This window comes from Hyalella azteca, unplaced genomic scaffold, assembly GCF_000764305.2.
Source record: "Hyalella azteca isolate HAZT.00-mixed unplaced genomic scaffold, Hazt_2.0.2 contig12207, whole genome shotgun sequence".
Lineage (NCBI taxonomy): Eukaryota > Metazoa > Arthropoda > Malacostraca > Amphipoda > Hyalellidae > Hyalella > Hyalella azteca.
The window spans coordinates 14648-38288 of NW_025942170.1; the positions used below are offsets into that span (position 1 = coordinate 14648).

At 42.5% G+C, this 23641-nt stretch overlaps 4 protein-coding genes across 4 annotated transcripts in view; 2 read left to right on the forward strand and 2 right to left on the reverse strand.

Moving 5' to 3' along the window:
* The window catches only part of LOC108680422 (ATP-dependent RNA helicase HAS1), a 12023-nt gene extending 8409 nt beyond the window's left edge, over positions 1-3614 (forward strand). The window contains exons 8-10 of the mRNA XM_018169234.2: positions 560-731; positions 2225-2356; positions 3114-3614. Coding sequence (XP_018024723.1) covers positions 560-731; positions 2225-2356; positions 3114-3242 — 433 coding nt within the window. The 3' untranslated portion in view covers positions 3243-3614. The remainder of the gene's footprint in view (positions 1-559; positions 732-2224; positions 2357-3113) is intronic.
* Positions 3615-4028: 414 nt separating this feature from the next.
* On the forward strand, positions 4029-7591 carry LOC108680433. Its single transcript, XM_018169250.2, has 5 exons — positions 4029-4907; positions 5267-5560; positions 5594-5738; positions 6707-6820; positions 7003-7591. The coding sequence occupies exons 1-5, from the start codon at positions 4820-4822 to the stop codon at positions 7154-7156; spliced, it is 795 nt and encodes a 264-aa protein (XP_018024739.2). The 5' UTR covers positions 4029-4819; the 3' UTR covers positions 7157-7591.
* LOC108680431 (transmembrane protein 203-like) lies at positions 7571-9621 on the reverse strand. The gene is made up of 2 exons (XM_018169247.2): positions 9331-9621; positions 7571-8767 (listed from the first exon to the last, which is right to left on the reverse strand). Exons 1-2 carry the CDS (start codon positions 9382-9384, stop codon positions 8399-8401), a joined length of 423 nt encoding a protein of 140 aa, XP_018024736.1. The 5' UTR covers positions 9385-9621; the 3' UTR covers positions 7571-8398.
* A 6191-nt stretch (positions 9622-15812) lies between these two features.
* The window catches only part of LOC108680423 (carnitine O-palmitoyltransferase 1, liver isoform), a 14996-nt gene continuing 7167 nt past the window's right edge, over positions 15813-23641 (reverse strand). Inside the window, exons 9-16 of the mRNA XM_047883180.1 lie at positions 23235-23377; positions 22166-22245; positions 21720-21839; positions 20101-20254; positions 19374-19609; positions 18595-18751; positions 17142-17264; positions 15813-15956 (exon numbers count right to left, since the gene is read on the reverse strand). Coding sequence (XP_047739136.1) covers positions 15813-15956; positions 17142-17264; positions 18595-18751; positions 19374-19609; positions 20101-20254; positions 21720-21839; positions 22166-22245; positions 23235-23377 — 1157 coding nt within the window. The remainder of the gene's footprint in view (positions 15957-17141; positions 17265-18594; positions 18752-19373; positions 19610-20100; positions 20255-21719; positions 21840-22165; positions 22246-23234; positions 23378-23641) is intronic.

Sequence of the window (23641 nt, forward strand, 5' to 3'; positions counted from 1 at the left end):
TCCATATACTGTTATTGTCAATAGGCTAATTGCAACATAAAAAATAACACTTCAAAAAGACAAAAAAGTTGAAAAAATAAAAAAAAATCAAATAAATCAAAAAAATCATGAAAAAATAAAAAAAAAATCATTGATTTTTGATTTTTTTGATTTTTTTAAAAAAATCAAAAAAATCGCCAACCCTGGTCTAGACACTGAATTCATGGGCCTATACTTTCAAAAAAAAGTTAAGAGATCGTAAGTTCGTCAGCCAATCATTGACGGCCTTTCAAGCAAAATCCACCAATCATAGACAAGAAAATAGAGCGTAAGTACTTACGTTCACTTAGCGAGTTTTGAAAGTATGGCCCTGTTATAATGTCTGGCAATGGGCAGGCTGTCGTGTCTCCCACTGTGTCAGTATCACTCTGTGTTGTACTTTCTACTCAGTGTCTGTGCGTGACCTCAGTGTATATATAGAGGTCTTGTGGTCCTTATTGTTTATACAGGAAAAGACTGAATACCTGTAACGCGGGGGACGCTATGTACACACAGCCTGTATATTCTGTATACCACACAGAGAGTACCTGCACCGCGTGGGACGCACGGCGCGGGGGGCGCAGCAGGGGGCGGCGCTGCTGCTGCTCAGGGAGCACGAGCTCGCCTTCGTGCCGCTGCTCATGGACACACGTATCAACATAACGCGCATGGTCATGATGGACATGAAGAAGGCCGCACAGCTCCAGCATAAGGTAACATGATGGACATGAAGAAGGCCATGCAGCTCCAGCATAAGGTAACATGATGGACATGAAGAAGGCCATGCAGCTCCAGCATAAGGTCTCTGGGTCGTCGTTATTTATGATGAACATGTAACTTTTGAGAATTATTACGAATATGCATTACTCTTGTGAACGATGAACTTCGTTCACTATTAGCAGTGTTCATTTTATCTCGTGGGCATACCGAAAGCCACATCTAGCGTAGCCACCTTAGTAACATTTATGTCGGACCTTACAGTCGTTATAAGGTCTTATCTAGTCCTTACAAAGAGGTCTTAAGTCCTAGTAAGGTCTTATCTAGTCCTAGTAAGGTCTTAAGTCCTAGCAAGGTCTTATCTAGTCCTAGTAAGGTCTTAAGTCCTAGCAAGGTCTTATCTAGTCCTAGTAAGGTCTTAAGTCCTAGTAAGGTGTTATCTAGTCCTAGTAAGGTCTTAAGTCCTAGTAAGGTCTTATCTAGTCCTAGTAAGGTCTTAAGTCCTAGCAAGGTCTTATCTAGTCCTAGTCAGGTCTTATCTAGTCCTAGTAAGGTCTTAAGTCCTAGTTAGGTCTTATCTAGTCCTTACAAAGAGGTCTTAAGTCCTAGCAAGGTCTTATCTAGTCCTAGTAAGGTCTTAAGTCCTAGTAAGGCCTTATCTAGTCCTTACTTGGGTGGTAGCAACGTAGTGCAAGGTCAGGCCTGAGCGGCTGTGCGTCAGGTAGTTAGGTCTGAGCGGCTGTGAGTCAGGTAGTTAGGTCTGAGCGGCTGTGAGTCAGGTAGTTAGGTCTGAGCGGCTGTGAGTCAGGTAGTTAGATCTCAGCGGCTGTGAGTCAGGTAGTTAGGTCTGAGCGGCTGTGAGTCAGGTAGTCAGTCGTGTCCCGCCAGCCCTACAGTGAGGTTCTAGCCTTAACTCACCTCGATCCGTTGCTCCACTAGAGATCTTGTGCCCTAGCGCTAGTTACTGTGGCTGTGCTATAAGTGTTTCGTCGAGCAGAGATATGTCTCTCGTGCTTGCTGTACTATTTTTATTTAACGTGTTGCTTTTAAGTTTTCTTCACTGAAATAAAAGGCAAGTTTTATTCGTGTAACTGAAGTTTGATAATAATGATATAATAATAGTTATGTAATAGAATAATAATGATTTAATAGTTGCGGCCGGCGTCCGGTGGCACGCTAATACCTCACTATTACCGCAATTGTATCGGTAAACAATTTTTATTATATCTCTAAATAATCAGTAATTTATCGTTAAATTATCCTAATTTTCTCGTTAAGTAAAGGTTATTATAACGTTAATGGACGTTATTAAAAAGTTAAGGTTATTATAACGTTAATGAATGTTACTATAGCGTTAAGGTTATTATAACGTTAATGAACGTTATTATAACGGTAATGAACGTTATTATAACGTTAATGAACTTTATTATAAGGTTAAGGTTATTATAAGGTTAAGGTTATTACAGCATTAACGAAGGTTATTCTGCAGCTGGAGGAGGTGGTGGAGGGCGTGGAGTACCTGAAGGTGCTGGCAAGGAAGGCGTTCAGAGGCTGCGTGGTCGCCTACTCCAAGCTGAAGAGGAAGGACGTGTACAACATCTACGAGCTCGACGTGAGAAAAGTGAGTCACTGCCAAGTGCGAGAAGTGAGTCACTGCCAAGTGATTCACTAATGCCCTGTTGGGCTGAAGGCGGCGCCCCAGCGTGGCCTGGGACTGCAACGTTGTTGCTGTGTTGTTGTTGCAACGTTGTTGTTGTTGTTGTTTCTTGCACCAAAGTCACGCGCGCAGGGGGGAAGGCTCCGGTGGTTGTCGGGGGGGAGGTACCGGAAGAGGGGGGAGATGGACAAAGGCAGGGAGGGTGGCCAGGAAAGCCGCCGCCTCCATGGGGCTGTCCCACAATGAGACGCTGAGGGACGTGGGGAAGAAGGGGCAGGCAAAGAGATGCGGAACGGACTGTTCCCCGCACACTTGGCAGTTTGTGCTTATGTTCCCCGCACTCCGGGCAGTCGGTGCTTATGTTCCCCGCACTCTGGGCAGTCGGTGCTTATGTTCCCCGCACTCCGGGCAGTCGGTGCTTATGTTCCCCGCACTCCGGGCAGTCGGTGCTAGGGGATAGGTGTCATACGTTGGCGGCGTCCGACCCTGAAGGTGTAGGACGCCAGGGAACTACAGTATCCCGAGCGGAGCTGGGATAGCGCCGAGCCTGTGAGGCCTCCACTGATGCAATCGCTGGTGGTGGGGTTGTGAGGACAGCGTTGTTAACGGCGGGTGCCTCAACACGAGAGGCCATCTCCCTGCGGAGGGCTTTATTGGGGCTGCAGTTGCTCTTAAGCTTCTCCCCCACGGGGTTTTTTTAATGGTATGCTTTGGTGTGCAGGTGGCCCAGTCGCTGGGGATGAGTCATCCCCCCGTCATGTACCTCCCCATCGAGTACAAGCGGGCCAAGGCCCGGCAGCAGCAGCGGGCCATAGAGGAGGGCCTATGGCCCGAAGATGTCAACGCTTGAGTCTTGATATGAGTGTTGACATGAGTGTTGTTGACATTAGTGTTGTTGACACGAGTGTTATTGACATTAGTGTTGAGATAAGTGTTACCACGAGTGTTGCCATTAGTGTTGACATATGTTTTGTCTGTCAAGACATTATTACTCACATTACTCACTATGTCAACAACATTCATGACTGTAAGAAACTGTCGCTTCCATTATTATCTCCATTAAAAATCTCCCCACCGCACAAATGTCCATTTAATTATCCAGTTAATAATTCATTTAATAATCCCCACGAGCTGCATTGCCAGCGTCCAGACAATTATCATTTAGTTATCATTTAATAACGTATATTTGTTTAATTCGTATATTTGTTGTTCTAATGTAATTGCTATTTTTATAGCTTTTGTTTCTCATTGTTGTCACGGACGCCATTGTTTGTTGACCTTATATGAGACTAACTAGTTATATTAACTAATATTAGATAATAATATATTAAATAATAATAATAAATAGTTAATAAATAGTTCTTTGAGTTATAAAGCCACCTCGGCTGTAATATCTCTGCAATTTTGATCTAAATATTGCTCATAATCAACCTTGTAATTAAATGTAATGTATTACAATCTATTTATATAATCCTTGGGTTAATTAAAGTTTTTATAATATAATTAAATTTAATAAAATTAAATCTGGACGCTGGCAGCTACGCAGAAGGGGAGCGGCGCCCCCTGGTCTCGCAGCCATCGAAAATAAAGGGAAATAATTTTTTTACTTTTTTATTAAATAAAAGTTTTTATGATATATAAATTTATTTTATTTTATTTTATTAGATTATTAGAAGGACAAAGTTACGCAATAGAACTAATTGTTACCTAACTACGGGGTTCTATTTAATAGGGTTCTGCATTTAATTTACATAGTTATAAATTATAAATGAAGACAAATCCTCAATTACTTCTAGGTCATTATTCCTCATCCATGGAAATTCCTTCAGCAAAATTCCATTGCAATAGATTTTATTCATGTCGATCTTGAATTAAAACAGAAAATATTTCGTGAGCAATAAACATTTTTACATGTTTATTTTTTTATTCTATCGTTGCATTCTCAAAATCTGTGCATAATTTCTTGATCTTGTGTCCGTATAATAAAATATTTACATATCTCTAGCGGCAAAAGATATCGGAAATATTGCTTCAAAAATTCTCCGAAAGATAACCATTTTTATTTTATTTACGAACAAAATGTTAAGGGACACGTTGATGGTCGTCCGTTCCTCAGGACTGAGGAATTTTTATAAATTTGACACTCATTTTCGCGATAAAATGTTATTTTTGTACGACTGATAAATGCTTGTCATTGCAGGAGTGTTAGTCGTGCCTAATCCAATTGAAACATTGTAGTAGTGGGAGGAAATTTCCGTTTTGTTTCTATATCCATATAGTATCCATATCCACATAGCGTTCATAGCCATATAGGTAGTGTCCGGTTCCATATAATATCCATATCCATACAGTATCCATATAGTTTCCATATATCGTATCTATATCCATAAAGTATCCAGTAAAATATCCCCTCCGGGTTGGGGAGGGATGACATCCCTGGGTGGGCGTGTGAGGAAGCTGCTCCCCAACATGAGCATCCCTGCGAGGCTCAAGGGGGGAAGACTGCAGCGGTGGGGTGAGTGGGGGGATGGTGGGAGGTGTGTCATCTTACCCACTTGTCCTATTTACCATTTATTATTATTAACTGAATCTATATTTACATATTCATTAATCGGAATCACCCGTCTTATTTTTTATGAATTATTCTCAATATCTACTGACCACGAACTTTCAATCAGCACGCTCATTTATTACTTATTATTGCCTACATTCACTCACTATTTATCGTCCCACTCACATATTCCTAAGTATCATTAATTAATTAATTATTATCGGTGAATATTAATAAATAACAATTACACCTCATGCTTATATATATTCCTAATTATCATTAATTAATTGATATCGATGAAAATTAATAAATAATAATTACAGGCGAGTACTGGGTGCAGATGGCCCGGGACTACAGGGAGGCCCTGACGACCATCGCTGAGGACGCGAGGCAGCGGCCTCTTAAGGCCTCCCTCTACGCCTCCTTCGTGGCCGCCTGCGTGGTCCTCACGTGGGTCCACGTTTCGGGGTTTAACCCTCCAGGGGTTGAGGTTTTACTCGGGGTTGAACATCCATATGGGTTGAAGTGGTATCACTATGTTCTGGTAATTAACCCCTCTTCTGTTTCTTTAATTTATGAAGTAATAAACCCCTTAGGGGTTCAGGGGTTATCGGACAGCACACTTTCCCCTATTTAACGTGCCCCCTCCCCAACTAACCCCAGTGAGGAGGACCTGCGCTGCCGTGTAGTGGAGCACCGCAACGCCGCCGCCCTCCTGGGCGCCCCCATCAGGAGCAGGGGCGTCGACGCCCGCATGGGGCGCCTCGACGAGTGCTTCACCCGACACACCCTCAGGTGGGTCATCTTGACACACCCTCAGGTGGGTCACTGCGACACACCCTCAGGTGGGTCACTGCGACACACCCTCAGGTGGGTCACTGCGACACACCCTCAGGTGAGTCACTGCGACACACCCTCAGGTGGGTCACTGCGACACACCCTCAGGTGAGGGTAGGGTTGAGGGCAAATGGATGTTCCCTCACTTGATATTCTCTGCCCTCGCGGTTGCCCTCACTTCGCCTGGAGCGGTGCACTGCTCTCATGTATTGATGCAGGAGCCTTATTTAGTAATACAGACGTCGCCTTTATTTATCTCATGTATTATTAATTATAATTATTAATATCAATTATTAATGTATTATGTATTAATTCATAACATGTAGGAATTGATATTGAGATCCGATGTTTTTACACAGGCATGGAACATTGCGCTGTTGATTAATTAACTATTATTGTATGTTATTGATTTTCGTTATTATTAATTTTATTATTTTACTACAGTGTAAATATCTCCTTAATCACACGCAGGCGGGAAAAATTTAGTCTGTTCTCGCTCTACTGAGAGCAGAAGCTTCACTGTTGAATAATTTGCTCTCATTATGCATTATTAATTCCCCCTTTTTCATATTCTTAAATAAATAATAGATCATTAACCACACGCAGGCGATGGAGTTTGGTGCTTTTCTCGCTATACTAGATAGACAAGCGTCACTGTTGAATCATTTACTCTCATTCTGAATTATGAATCCCCATTATTAGCATTATTTTAATATAATTAATACATCATTAATCACACGCAGGCGGGGAAACTTAGTGCTTTTTTCGCTATACTGGGAGGACAAACGTCGCTATTGAATCATTTACTTTCATTATACATTATTAATCCCCATTATTATTATTTTAATATAAATAATTCATTATACGTTATTAATCCCCCCTTTTTCATATTCTAAAATAAATAATACACCATTAACCACACGCAGGCGCTGGAACTTGGTGTTGTTCTCGCTGTACTGGGAGGACAACTACAACGCTGGCTGCGCGCTGTACAAAGCGACCACCCCGCACCTCAAGCCGCGCTACGCCACCTTCTTCAGGTAGAATTATATTTAATTTATATCTGAACAACATATAGGTACACATTAATTATTTAGAATAAAAATTTTGACATGGTTGATTCCTATTCAAGCACATTATTTTATAAACCAACATCCATATAATTAAAATTAGAAGCTAAATAAGAAAATTGTTTGATACAATTTTCGGATTCCTTCTTCAGCGAGCGCCTGCTCGACGTGGGCGCCCTGGGGCGCTTCTGGCTCCTCGAGCGCCTCGTCAGGGACTACGATGTTAATGAGGACGAGTGGGACGACCAGGGGCGTCAGAGGGACGAGTACAGACCTAAGAATAAGGGCGCCATGGGCATGATCTAACCAGGGTGGCATGTCGTGGGCATGATCTAGCCAGGGTGGTATGTCGTGGGCATGATCTAGCCAGGGTGGCATGTCGTGGTCATGATTTAGCCAGGCTGGCCTATCGTGGGCATGATCTAGCCAGGGTGGCATGTCGTGGGCATGATCTAGCCAGGGTGGCATGTCGTGGGCATGATCTAGCCAGGGTGGCATGACGTGGGCATGATCTAGCCAGAGTGGCATGACGTGGGCATGATCTAGCCAGAGTGGCATGTCGTGGGCATGATCTAGCCAGGGTGGCATGTCGTGGGCATTATCTAGCCAGGGTGGCATGTCATGGGCATGATCTAGCCAGGGTGGAAGTATTACATTTGTACGCATGAATTAGCTACTGTTATCGATTATAGGTAACCTTTTTGGATAAGAAAAGTCTCGTGAAAATGTAACATTTTTTTGTATAATGAATATGTACAAACATGGCTACATATGTGAATATTGTCATAATTACTTTTTATATTACACTGAGATTACTAAAAAACTTTTTATTACCTTTCAACCAGTTTAGCAAAGGTAGAAATATTAAGAATTAAGTGATTTATACTAATGAATGAGATCCATAATAATAATTAACATCTAATTAGTAGAGTCAAAGGGACCTAATGAGATTCACAGATGAATATACAAGTGCATCTTCTAAAGTAACGGAATCAAATTTTTCAGTGAAAAAAAAAATTAAGAACTCAACTGAAGCTGCACTGCTTATCCTTATCTAGTCCTTCTCATGGGATATACGATGAAGGATAAGACGAGCTAAGGAAGGATGAAGGATAAGACAGGATAACGATAGGGCCCGCCTTGTTACAATGGCTAACTAGCCTAACATTCTGGCCTCTAAGCTCGACAGTTTTGTCATCAGTCGTAAACGAGAAATGTTCGGTGAATAATGACATACATGCAATATTTGTTCACATGCGACGAACAGAACGTTTCATTTTCATTAAGTATAGATAGATGAGTCGCAGGTGAATATATGGAAGGGTGAGTTGATCCACGTGAATATTTCGCCCTGGTCATCAGGCTTCAACCCGTCATGCCAGGTCAGCGCCCGTCTTGAAGTGACACGCCTTATCATTATGCCAGGTCAGCGCCCGTCTTGAAGTGACACGTCCTTATCATCATGCCACTTCAGCGCCCGTCTTGAAGTGACACGCCCTTATCATCATGCCAGGTCAGTGCCCGTCTTGAAGTGACACGCCCTTATCATCATGCCAGGTCAGCGCCCGTCTTGAAGTGACACGCCCTTATCATCAACATCTGCAGGAGTATAAATATAGGAGCGAGGACGGCCGAGAACTCAAGACCCCCGGGATCGTCGAGCCTCCTGCAGAGGAGGAACTTGAACACAAAACTGAGGGCGATGACGCCTGTACTCCACATGGTACGCAGTACCCCGGGGCGTAGCATGGAGTACAGGTACATGCGTATGAGCACGATGACGCAGAAGTACGCATTAAGTGCGTCACTGACGAAGAGCGGCGCCAGCAGCACGAGCCACGAAGACGTCAGCGCCCCCGTCAGGCGGAGCATCACCAGCACCGCCGTCGCCGTCCCGCACGTCAGGAATATCAGCAGCTGAGGGGAGGAATATTGGCAGCTGAGGGGAGCAGGGTTGGCAATGATTAAATAAAAATGATTAAATCAAGTGATTAAATCACTTGATTTTTTATAAAAAATTCATGATTTTTTTTTATTTTTTCGATTTTTTTGATTTTTTATTTTTTTTTTTATTTTTTCATAGATTTAAATATATTGAGTGGCAGTCTTTAATTTATATTGAGGTATTGTTATTCATGGTTTAGAATAAATGTACTATGAATGACAAATTGGTATATAAACTTGTTGCCTTTAGTGTGTATTAGGTTCCAATAAATTGAATGTTTTTGGTACAGAGACAACAAGTGTGCAATACATTGTACGTAGCTAGCAGCTTAGCTAATTCTTATAAGGCTATAAGTAGTCTTTAACTATTTGACTATTTGTTATATATTGATTACAATATACAATTTAAATGTGTTAGCTAGCTTATACAGGGTGGGGCAGAACTGATTGAACAGTTTTGAGGCGAAATAAAAGAGTAAGGAAAGAGTAAAGTAACTTCTAATATTCATGACTCACTTCTAATATTCATGACTCACCTCTAGGAGCGACACTCCAAACCACAGCGTGAGCTCGCTGGCCGAAAACAACATCGTTATCTGCACATCCGTTACCCCAGCTATTTAGTTAGCCGTTATTCCAGCTATCTAGTTAGCCGTTATTCCAGCTATTTAGTTAGCCGTTATTCCAGCTATCTAGTTAGCCGTTATTCCAGCTATTTAGTTAGCCGTTACCCCCGCTATCTAGTTAGCCGTTATTCCAGCTATTTAGTTAGCCGTTACCCCCGCTATCTAGTTAGCCGTTATTCCAGCTATTTAGTTAGCCGTTATTCCAGCTATTTAGTAACCCGTTACCCCAGCTAGTTAGTTACCCGTTACCCCAGCTAGTTAGTTACCCGTTGCCCCAGCTATTCAGTAACCCGTTACCCCAGCTAGTTAGTTACTTACCCCTTGCCCCAGCTATCTAGTTACCCGTTACCCCCGCTATTTAGTTAGCCGTTATTCCAGCTATTTAGTTAGCGGTTACCCACAGCTAGTTAGATAGTTTAGTCGCCAGATTGTTTACTAGCACTTCATCTATTCGGGTATCTGCCAACGGAAGTCATAAATAAATATCATCAACATGGTTATAGGTCTCGATCATTATATATTTATTTCGTCATAAATTGTTCATCACTAAGAATCGAAGGAAGGTGGCAAGGAGCCATGACATCGAAACTCGCTTCTATATCTTGGCGACTTAAATATACATAGCGGCCCATTTCTTGTTTGTGATTGGTGGGTTTAGCTTGAAAAGTTGTCCGTTATTGCTTTTGGAGTTGCGATGAACCCTATATATTTAATATATAGGATGAACCCTATGACCCCTCAATGTGTAGGATGTACCCCATGACCCCCTCAATGCATTGGATGGGCCCTATGACCCACAATGTGTAGGATGACCCCTATGACCCCTCAATGTGTAGGATGAACCCTATGACCCCTCAATGTGTAGGATGAACCCCATGACCCTTCAATGCGTAGGATGACCCCTCAATGTGTAGGATGGACCCTAGGACCCCTCAATGTGTAGGATGGAACCTTGGACCCCCCCATGTGTAGGATGAACCCTAGGACCCCCCAATGTGTAGGATGAACCCTATGACCCTTCAATGCGTAGGATGAACCCTATGACCCCTCCATGCGCAGGATGAACCCTATGACCTCTCCATGCGTAGGATGAACCCTATGGCCCCTCCATGCGCAGGATGGACCCTATGACCCCTCAATGCATAGGATGAACCCTATGACCCCCAATATGCAGTATCGTGAACCCTATTACCCACAAAAGCGACTCTCACACGTAACGGAACTGAACGATCAGTTCATATTTTATTCCAATAGAAACGAGCAAGAAACTTTCGTTAATAATAATTGCGCAGAGGACGCGTGAAGCATCAAATTGTTGGTTACGCGCGCTTTTGAACGGGAAGGACACTTCACTCCCTATTACTTGTTATAGAATGAGAGAGACACGTCCTATCATATGAAAGGGTCAACATCAAGATCAAGTGAAAGGATCTAGTGAGAATATCAAGTGAAAGGATCGAATGAGAAGATCAAGTGAAAGGATCGAGTGCGAGTGTCCAAATAAAGAATATAGTGAAAGGACTAGTGAAAAGATTACGTGAAGAGATCGAGTGGAAGGATCCAGAGGATGGATGATAGGATCAATTAGAAAGGATTAAATGAAAGGATCAAGTGAAAGGATCACGTGAAAGGTTCTAGGGAAAGGATCTAGGGGAAGGATTACGTGAAAGGATTACGTGAAAGGATCAAGTGGAAGGATCAAGTGGAAGGATCAAGTGAAAGGATCACGTGAAAGGATCAAGTGGAAGGATCAAGTGAAAGGATCACGTGAAAGGATCACATGAACGATCACGTGAAAGGATCACGTGAAAGGATCAAGTGAAAGGATCACGTGAAAGGATCAAGTGAAAGGATCAAGTGAAAGGATCACGTGAAAGGATCACATGAACGATCACGTGAAAGGATCACGTGAAAGGATCACATGAAAGGATCACGTGAAAGAATCAAGTGGAAGGATCACATGAAAGGATCTAGGGAAAGGATTAGAGGGAAGGATTACATGAAAGGATCTAGTGAAAGGATTACGTGAAAGGTGAGGACGTAACAATTCCACGCTGAGGACCCGGGGGATTGCGTCGGCTCCCCAGCAGGCAGGGCCTGCCCTCTGCGGGGCTCCCTAAAACTAAACTCATAAACAATAATAATAATTATCTTCAAATTAATACAAATTTAAAATTTATTTGGTGCTAATCTCGCTATTTCACCCACCGACCTCATGAAAAATATTTTCATCGTTTTCAAATTCAAATGAAAACCGCGGATGAAACCTAAGCGAAAGAATGAATTATTAAGACTACTTTATCAGCCTAAGTAAAAGACTCAATTATTAAGACTACTTTATCAGCCTAAGTAAAAGACTCAATTATTAAGACTACTTTATCAGCCTAAGCAAAAGACTCAATTATTAAGACTACTTTCAGCCTAAGCAAAAGACTCAATTATTAAGACTACTTTCAGCCTAAGCAAAAGACTCGATAGTGCATGCTTACTTTATCAGGACATTTCATTCAAAACTGAACGACAATTACAATGAATTTATTAAAAATCTAGAAAGCAATCAAATTATTACTATGAACATTTATAGAAAATTGCCACATATTTGAACATTTTAACACTAATAATGCCTAACATTTCACGCGTGGATGTATTTATAAGACATGGAATTACGAGCTTGAACTTGCTTGCCAGACTCAGACAAATCAATGGCTTATATTGTCCAAACTATTCACTTTATGCGCGTAGCACTGATACACTCTTTTGCTGGACCAAAGTGTGTCAGGATGACGCACATAAGGGCAAAAAGTGCATCACTTTTTGAACAAAAAGTCCCATTCCCATTTGAACAAAAATCCCCCACACATACACAACAGGAGGAGGTTGTCTACAAATATATTGGAGAGCACGAACAGTAATGGAAAACATGAAATAAATATCTTATAATTACTTCTAATTCATGGTGAAATGGGGAGAAGAGGGAGAGAGAAGGGGGAACAAGTGGGTAAAGTGAGGGATGAGAGGGAAGGTAGAAAGTGCTAAGGGTACGAAGAAAGTGTAAGAAGTAAAGAAAATGAAAGATCGAAAGAAATTGTGAGTAGAGAAAGTTTAAAAAGAAAATATGCTTCTTGTATCAAGTGCAGGAACTGGCAAGATGAACAATCATATAAATTCACATATAAATCATTATATAGGATCGTAAATGAACAGCTCTTAATACTTCAGAACTTTAGTTGCGTAGTGCAACTCATGTTCATGAATATATTCATACATGCATACAGTATGAACGCACTATTTCATGATATGAAACAGAGAACTATGAACTCTTTGGAAGAAACGGTAACAAAATTCACACTCAATCTCGAAAATAAAAATAGTTTTATTATATTTAATAGGATATAATTTATTAATAATGCCTGCATATGATATACCCAGCACTCTTAAAATTTGTTAAAATTTTCCTAAATTAAATTGAAAAAATTGTGTCGCTAAATTCGTATATTCACTACTAGTATTTCACGCTTACGTTATAATTATTTCTCGAATCAAATAAACATAATTTTAAGCTTAAAACATTAACTCGATTATTAAATTTAGCAGTTAAATAGAAAAATTGTTGGTATGAGTGTTCTGTTATAAGGAACAATGAGAGTTATTTTAATTACTAATACGAGGTTAATTGTTCACCGTTATAAACCACTAAAGAAACTTCGAAACAATTGGAATTACTGACCCTATCCCAGCGTTGAAACTTGCAATTTCTAAGCTGATTCAAGCGTTAAAAATTGAAATACTGGCCTTCAAGCATTGAAAATTGAAATTACTGGCCTCATCAAAGCGTTAAAAATTGAAATTACTTCCCTTTTTCAAGCGTTGTAACTTCAAATTACTGGCCTTTTTCAAGCATTGAAACTTAGAATTACTGGTCACTTGAGACGCCTTCGGATGGATAAAGGCGTAGGTTCCTGATAAACTAAAAGGTCTAAAACAAGACACAAAATCAAATAAAACAGAGCACTTTCAAGCTTAGCAACCCACGTTCAAGTTCTAACTTAAATAAATTTATTTCAAATTTATTTTAAATTTTAAATTGTTCTAATTCAAAATTTACTTATCTTAAACCCAACACCGAACCCAACACTTAAACCCAACTTTTGAACACTTGGTCAACCAAAAAGTTTCTAATATCTTCTCCAAGTTGATGATTGTTTGATTTCATCATCATTATTGACAGTGCGCAGTGCAAACATTAGCTTTAAAATAAACATTTATTTTGGTGATCAATAAAAAGTTATATTTTCAATGTAAAGCTCGGCTGTCGCTTCACAAATATCAACACTCTAAACAATTTTCTTAATTAATATTAATAGCTTATATAATATTATGAAAATATTTAAAATTATTAATTAATATAACTCAAATCTTCATGGGAAATGTAACAACCGTAAAGCATAGCGTGTAGTAACTGCCTGGAATTAGAAAATGTAAGACAATAATAATAATAATAAATACTAATAATAACCTAGAATTATGCATTATTATGCATGGAACACAATTCCCGATTTTTTTTAATTAAATGAAGCAAATAAATAATTAAATGATGGCAAACAAATAACCACGACACACATGACAGGTTAAAACTCGATTTGAACACCACTAAAAGTTTGTATAAAAGTTTATACAAGAAATACAAAGGAAGGAATACGCGACGAAATAACGTGACTTTTTAGCCGCGAGAGTTCAATACACGTGAAAGGAAAGGCATGTGAAAGGAAAGGCATGTGAAGGGAAAGGCATGTGAAGGGAAAGGCATGTGAAGGGAAAGGCATGTGAAAGAAGGAATGACATTTGAAGGGAAAGGCATGTGAAGGGAGAGGCATGCGAAGGAATGACATTTGAAGGGAAAGGCATGTGAAGGGAGAGGCATGCGAAGGAATGACATTTGAAGGGAAAGGCATGTGAAGGGAAAGGTATGCGAAGGAATGACATTTGAAGGGAAAGGCATGTGAAAGGATGGCATGTGAAGGGAAAGGCATGTGAAGGGAAAGGCATGTGAAGGGAAAGGTATGGGATAGGAATGATATGGGAAGGAATGTGGAAGAATTGATACTCTTATAAAATGAGGTTGTATTCTTCCATCAACTTTGCTTTATTAATATAGTTCATTTCTACAAACTCGCTTACAAATCCTAATACAACTTGATATTAAAAGGATAGCTTATCAACAGCGAAACTTGATAGTTACTTTGTACATGGTGAATGGCCTTTGAAAGGTGATAGTGAACTGCTTATGAAGAAAAAAAGACTTTGAAAGGTGATAATGAACTATTAGGGATAAAAAAGAGCCTTTGAAAGATGATAGTGAACTGCTAGGGATGAAAGAGAGCCTTTGAAAGGTGATAGTGAACTGCTAGGGAGAAAATAGAGCGTTTGAAAGGTGATAGTGAAATGCTAATGAAGAAAGAGAGCGTTTGAAAGGTGATAGTGAACTACTAGGGATGAAAGAGACCCGTTGAAAGGTGATAGTGAACTACTAGGGATGAAAGAGAGCCTTTGAAAGGTGATAGCGAACTGCTAGGAATGAAAGAGAGCCTTTGAAAGGTGATAGTGAACTGCTAGGGATAAAAGAGAGCCTTTGAAACGTGATGGTGAACTGCTAGGGATAAAAGAGAGCCATTGAAAGGTGATAGTGAACTGCTAGGGATAAAAGAGAGCCTTTGAAAGGTGATAGTGAACTGCTAAGGAAGAGAGACAGCCTATGAAAGGTTCACTGCCACCTTTTGAATGGTGACTATTCAAAGACTAGTAATGCTCAGGGCGAAATTACTAAACATTTTGGTGTCATCGATGGCGTTTACAAATAATAATAATATTAGATAATTACAAATATTATATAGTAATATGGATATAATAATAATAATAAATGTTAGTTATATTTGACACTATCGCTCACGAGATCCAACGCTGGGCACGAACACGGAGTTCACATTCGTTACATTCATACTCATAAGATACGTGATACGTATTCTTAATACAGAAATGACATCAACACACCCACACAGAAGTAATACAGGAACACAGTGCAGTGAATTAGATGGATGTACAGTGGATATACATAACGCAGGCCACCTCGTGTAGCTGCTGTGGCTCCAATGTATGTTACACAGCACTAGCACAGCACCAGCGCTAGCACAGCACCAGCGCTAGCACAGCACCAGCGCAGCACTAGAACAGCAATAGCACAGCACTAGCTCAGCACCAGCGCAGCACTAGAACAGCACAACGTAGTACAGCATGAACATAGCACTAGCACAGTACAGCGCTAGCACAGACCAGCACTAGCACAGCATTGGCACTGCATGAACACAGCACCAGCACTAGCAAGTACAGCACCAGCACTAGCCCAGCACTAGCACCGCATGCAGGTAAATGCACGCAGCCTGGTAAGCTGTGCAGAACACAAGAGCCTCTGCACAGCTCGTGCACTTCTCCACATCAGGGGCCACAATGCCAACCAAGGGCTTCAATGTGAACTGGGGTGCCTGCAATGCAAACCAAGGGCTCTGCGAACCGGAGGGCTCAATGCCAACCGGGGGACTCTAATGTGAAACTGCGAACCGGTGGCTGAATGCGAATTGGGGCTCAATGCGAACCGGGCGCTCCAATGTGAACCGGTGGCTCAATTTAAAATTTGTTGCTTGCCGTGTTTGTTGGAGGCCCCAGTTAGTCCCCCATCAGTTGGAGGCCCCAGTTAGTCCCCCATCAGTTGGAGGCCCCAGTTAGTCCCCCATCAGTTGGAGGCCCAGGGGGTGAAAGGAGAGGGGGATGAGAGGGTGGGGGTGAAAGGAGAGGGGGATGAGGGTGGGGGCGAAAGGAGCAAGGAATGAGATGAGTAGGGAAGGAACACAGCGGGTGTAGCCGCAGTTTGACGCATCTCTCATAGCATTTATTTACCATGAGTAGTGTTCAGCATCACCCTTTCTCCACGTGTCACTTTGCTCCCGACGCTGACCAGTACGGTATGGTGCGGAGATGCTGAACATTTGTCATATTATTATCTATCAGATTTGAATATTTTTTACGATTTATTACTGTATGTAATAGCCCTTAATCCCATTGCAGACGAAAATGCAAATAATTTCAACCTGCGGCATTAGACCTGTGACACTAACTTGAAGCCCGTTTGGCGAAACTTTGCTGTAATAAAATTTATTTGTGTTGAATATTCATAGTTTCATGCCCTTGTGTGAATTACTAAGTCAGGGAACGTGAAGACCATTACTAGAATGGTACGTAACCATCTTAGACTGCAAGGCAGCGGTTACAGCGGGGAGTGAGAGGGCGTAATTGTGATGAGATGTAGCAGGTACAGCGTACACCACAAGACACACCACAGAAGATAAGGTGAAGTACTCTCATCATTGTCCTGAATACAGCGCCGAGTATGGTGACACTGCATCACAGAGTATGGTGAGCACACCACCATACCACAGAGTATGACCTTATAACCTTATGATGAGTTTATGACTTCCCAGTCCATGATCAAGCTGATGCTCCACCTTCGTCGTCCTCCGCCTCCAGGTCGTCGATAGGCAGGTCACAAAAATGGTGACTCACCATCTTCCTGAAGTATGGTGCACACACAAGATTATGGTGAGCACACCACAGAGTATGGTGAGCACACCACAGAGTATGGTGAGCACACCACATAGAGTATGGTGACTCACCATCTTCCTGAAGGGCTCAAAGTTGATGTCAGGAAGGTTGGAGTTGGTGACCTGCTGCTGGGGCTGCTGGGAGGTGCTCAGCGTCCACGGCCGCTTGATTACGTTCTCCAGCAGCTCGCAGTCCTGTAACATATATAATATATTAACTAGCTCATATAATATACTAAGTCGTATGATACATTAACGCATATAATATACTAACTAACTCTTATAATATATTAATTCATATAATATACTATATAAGTCGTATAATATACTAACTGATATAATATACTAAATAACTCCTATAATATATTAACTCTCTTATAATATACTAACCAACTCATTTAATATACTAACTAACATATAATCCTAACTAACTCACAAGTGATACTAACTAACTAACTAATAGAAATACTAACTAACAGATACTAATTAACAAACATAATATGTAACTTACAACTTACTCAATTAATGGCATTAAATATTCTCAATTAATTTTAATTTCTGAATTAATATCATATTAATAAAACCAATGTCGCTCACTTCCACTTTCTAGGGAAGGCTGGAGCAATATTCATTTATTTTATTGTTCATCATGTTTGGAATTAAAGTCCAAATGTAGAATTTATATAACCTAGCAAACTGAAATAATATCAAAGATTATTCTATTCTCAGCATATATCGCTCACATTGACTTATTGGCCCATTAAGTCAATGTTTAATAGTGGGCCTATGTTCACTATTAAATAGTGTATACGGGCGGTGTAAGATTTGTTTCATTATCAAAGGTTTGAAATTTATAAAAGTTGGCGCTCGAAATGTTTTCAATAGAAACTATCTAGAAAACTATTATTTTCATAGTTAAAGTACAGTAAAAAATATTTTCGAAATATTAGGGGCCCTACCAAGTGTGTTGTGTATCGTCTGCTATTTTAAATTATTAAGGAGACTTGGAAATTAATTAAAAATACTGATGAAAAAGTTTTTCTTTTGGGAATCGAGTACGAACAATTTGGGACTTTAATGGCATTGAAGGCAAAATGTCAAAAAAAATATAACTCAGTACTCACTGCAGTGAGTGACAGAGAGCGCATTTTCCCGTCGACGAAAATGGAAGTCACGGACGGACAGACGGACGGACAGTCAGACAGACAGACACAGACGGACGGACATGGCGAGCACAATAGTGCATTTTTTCCATAAATGAGAAAATACGCTAAAAAGAGCATGGCCACACGTATCACAGGACACAGAGCATGGCCTCACGTTTCCGAGGACAGAGAGCGTGGCCTCACGTACCCGAGGACTAAGAGCGTGGCCTCACGTACCCGAGGACAAAGAGCGCAGCCTCACGTATCCGAGTACAGAGAGCATGGCCTCACGTATCCCAGGACAGAGACCATGGCCTCACGTATCCGAGGACAGAGATCGTGGCCTCACGTATCTGAGGACATAGCATAACAAGTCTTACGTATCCGAGGCCCCTAGAGACGACGTAGAGGGCAAAGAGGTGCCTGTCGATGCCCTCGCCGTTCATCGCTGCCTTGTAGAGGCTCTGGTGCCTCTCCCCGGCCTCCCTCAGCAGCGCCAGCTTCTGCGTCCTGCTCACCGTGTCCTCGCTCATCGCCCTATAAGCAGTGACCATTTAATTATATATTGTTTTATATATAATATATATATACATTTATATTATATATATAATATTTATATTATATATAAATTGTGTTATATTGTATAGTTATTTTTGTATGTTATATATTATATATGCGGAGCTCACTGCGTCCTCGCTCATCGCCCTATAAGCAGTGACCATTTAATTATATATTACTTTATAATATAAAGTTATTTAAGTATGTTATATATTATATATGCGGAGCTTAACTTCTATCACGCCGCTCTGACAGCAGTGAGCACTTAATTATATACCTATTGTCTTTGTTATCAATGGATGTTATATTACCTCAATATTATTATTATTAATTTGTACATCAGGACGTTAATTTACATATATTAGGTAAATTATATCCAATGTAATATATTATTATTCAAGATCTTTAATATAAAGCAGTTGTGACGAAGGCGTGACCCACCTGACGAAGGCGTGACCCACCTGACGAAGGCGTGACCCACCTGACGAAGACGTGACCCACCTGACGAAGGCATGACTCACCTGACGAAGGCATGACTCACCTGACGAAGGCATGACTCACCTGACGAAGGCATGACTCACCTGACGACGGCATGACCCACCTGACGAAGGCAGAGCTCTCCCTCGTACAGGACCGGACGGTCTCGGTCCGGCCGTGCTGGTAGAGACGTGTGGCCGAGGCCTCGTAGGTCTGCACGAAGCGGCCGCCGGAGTCCCTGAAGTAGGCGAGCTGAAGGGCGATCTGCACGAAGGCGTCGGGGCTGATGAGGGCCTTCTTCAGCACGCCCTTCCCGAAGGCGGAGTGGTGCTCGATGAACAGGTCCAGGTCGTCCGCTTGCTGCGGGGTAAACTATGGTTAATCAGGTATAAGGAGGATAAGGTTAACCTCACGTGAAGGATAACCAGAAGAGTAAGGGTATTGGGTAACCTGACGTGAAGGGTCACCAGAAGAATGAGGGTAACCAGAAGAATGAGGGTAACCTGACGTGAAGGATAACCAGGAGAGCGAGGGTAACCTGACGTGAAGGGTAACCAGGAGAGCGAGGGTAACCTGTCGTGAAGGGTAACCAGGAGAGCGAGGGTAACCTGACGTGAAGGATAACCAGAAGTGGAGAAAATAAGCAATGGAGAAAGGTTAATCAGACATGGGAGGTTAACTTAGCGTAGCAGGTAAAACTGCTGGTCCCTAATCTGAGGGATTACTATCCTAGCCACACCAGGGCGATGCTGGGGTAGAAGGCGTGAACGTTAATTGGCGTAATGGACGCTAATGGGCATAATGGACGCTAATGGATGGCATAATGGACGCTGATGGATGTCAGAGGGCACCTGGAGGTTGGCATGGGCGGCTTGGGTGATGCTGTGGGCGAGGGCATCCGTCATGTCCCAGATGATACGGCGTGGGGGACTGTGGGGGCCCTGACGGAACTCCCGCGGGGGAGGCATCACCTCCCCGTTGTCCAGGTAGCGCTTCTCCAGCACCCTGACCAGGGGGGTGGTGGGGGGTTAATAAGAGGGGCTCATTAGTCAGGGTATTAATGAGGGGGGACTCGTTAGTAGGGCTTTAATGGGGAGGGGACGTACAGTGGATGATCGATGAACATTCAATAGTCATGACACTCGCTCATTAGTCAAGACACTCACTCATTAGTCATGGCATTCACTCATTAGTCATGACACTCACTCATTAGTCATGACACTCACTCATTAGTCATGACACTCACTCAATAGTCATGACATTCGCTCATTAGTCATATTAGTCATGACACTCACTCAATAGTCATGACACTCACTCATTAGTCATGACACTCACTCATTAGTCATGACACTCACTCATTAGTCATGACACTCGCTCAATAGAAATGGCACTTACTCACTAGTCATGACACTCACTCGTTAGTCATGGCACTCACTCATTAGTCATGGCACTCACTCATTAGTCATGGCACTCGCTCATTCATCATGACACTCATTAGTCATGGAACTCACTCATTAGTCAAAACACTCGATCATTAGTCATGGCACTCGCTCATTAGTCATGGCACTCGCTCATTTGTCATGACACTTACTTATTAGTCATGGCACTCACTCATTAGTCATGGCACTCGCTCATTAGTCATTGCACTTGCTCATTAGTCATGCACTCACTCATTAGTCATGGCACTCACTCATTAGTCATGGCACTCCCTCATTAGTCATGGCACTCACTCATTAGTCATAGCACTCACTCATTAGTCATGGCACTCACTTATTAGTCACGGCTCTCACTCATTAGTCACGGCACTCCCTCATTAGTCATGGCACTCGCTCATTAATCATGGCACTCGCTCACTAGACATGGCATTCACTCATTAGTCATGGCACTCACTTATTAGTCATGACACTCACTCATTAGCCATGACACTCACTCATTAGTCATGGCACTCACTTATTAGTCATGACGCTCACTTATTAGTCATGACACTCACTCATTAGTCATGAAATTCGCTCATTAGTCTTAGCACTCACTCATTAGTCATGGCACTCACTTATTAGTCACGGCTCTCACTCATTAGTCATGGCACTCACTCATTAGTCATGAAACTCGCTCATTAGTCATGACACTCACTCATTAGTCGTGGCACTCGCTCATTAATCATGGCACTTGCTCACTAGTCATGGCATTCACTCATTTGTCATGGCACTCGCTCATTAGTTATGACACTCGCTCATTAGTCATGACACTCACTCATTAGTCATGACACTCACTCATTAGTCACAGCACTCGCTCACTAGTCATGGCACTCGCTCATTAGTCATGCCATTCGCTTATTAGTCATGGCACTCGCTCATTAGTCATGGCACTCACTCATTAGTCATGATACTCACTCATTAGTCATGGCACTCACTCATTAGTCATGGCACTCACTCATTAGTCATGGCACTCACTCATTAGTCACGGCACTCACTCATTAGTCATGGCGTACTCCCAGACGTGTCCCAGGGCGGGCGCGTCGGCCATCGAGTGCTCGGCGTTGAAGCCACATTGGCCGTCGGGGAAGAAGCAGACGTTGAGGCTCTTGTCGAACCTGCGCATGCGGACCATGTTAGTGGGTAACTGCTGTTATCGTTTGGGTTATGTGGTAATAGAACATAAAAAACTGGGAATTACAGTGATAACAACACGGAATAACAGTGATAACAGCAGGGAATAACAGTGATAACAGCAGGGAATAACGGTGATAACAGCAGCGGTTCAGTTTGTTCATGAATAAAAAGGGATAACAACCGCATCACCTCAGGCGCCCACATAATTTAGTTTAGTGTTGAATAAAAATGAATAAAACCAAGTTTCTATCTTTCCCCAAGAGCCCCCGTTGACCCCTCAGGACCACCCGGTCCCCTCCCCTCCTACCAGAGGGTGCGGCCATCAGCATGCAGAAGCGTCTTGCCCTTGTCGTGGATGTCCTTAGGAGGGGCGTCCAGCAGCACCACCTGCCCAGGCGGGCATACAGAGGGTATAAAGAGGGCATCAAGAGGTATGAAGGATACGGCAAGAGAGGTTAACGGCTGAGTAGAACGTTTGTTAAAGGGTAAATTGAGGATACAGCAATGTTTACAGTGAGTAATATGTTGAGGGTATATCAAGTCTACGTTAAAGTTCAAGGTGAAGACCATGTTCAGGGTATATCAAGTCTATGTTGAAGGCCGAGTTCAGAGTTAGACCAGACATGAGGCTTTGTAATCACGGCGAATGTCTCGCCCAGTCCAGGATTATGCATGGATACTCAAGCAGTTGGTAATACAACACGTTGCTAAAAGTAACACTTATACCATATTGTATAGCCACGATAATACCATTGTACAGCCACGATAATACCATTGTATAGTCACGATAATACCATTGTATAGCCACGATAATACCATTGTATAGCCACGATAATACCAATGTATAGTCACGCTAATACAATAACAGGGAAAATAGTGCATTCGCTTATTGCAGGTAGCAGAGACCCTGTAAGTGCTTAACTTCCATCGAAAATAATTATTGATTCAGAAGCCTTGTAAAATTAGGGATTAGCTCAGACGCAATTAAATTACTGGATTATTGGGAGGGAAGGGAGAGGCGAGAGTATTTATTGGTAGGGAGAATTAGGTGAAGAGTTAAGAGAAGGGCCCAGTGAAGGGCCAAGTCAAGAGCAAAGAGAAGGGCCCAGTGGAGGGCCAAGTGAAGGGCCCAGTGGAGGGCCAAGTGATGGGCCCAGTGAAGGGCCAAGTCAAGAGCAAAGAGAAGGGCCCAGTGGAGGGCCAAGTGAAGGGCCCAGTGAAGGGCCAAGTGAAGGGCCAAGTGAAGGGCGCAGTGAAGGGCCAAGTGAAGGGCCAAGTGAAGGGCGCAGTGAAGGGTGCAGTGAAGGGCGCAGTGAAGGGCCCAGTGAAGGGCCCAGTGAAGGGCCCAGTGAAGGGCGCAGTGAAGGGCGTCGCACCATGAAGGCAGCGCGGTGGATGATGTCCAGGTTGTCCCTGTTGATGCCCTTAGCGAAGTGCTGCTCCATCAGCGTCGCCCACTGCGTCCTGGGGAGCCCCGTGAGCGCCGGTACACTGCGCTCACTGTCGCTCACGCTGCCTGCTCACGGGGGGGACATGAGGGGACATGAGGGGATATGAGGGGACATGGTCAGAAAGTGGACAATAAGTAGCTTTTTTGCCCCTTGTTCAATCACTCCCGTCATGAATATGGGCAATAACAACAATACCTCCACCACCAGCAGGATTGTCACCACCACGCCCCTTCCCACCCGTCCTGTTGGGCGGTGCCTCCCACGACTTCTTCTCATCCCCTCCCCCACTTCCACACCACCCTTCCCCCACCACCCACACCACCCTCCCCCAC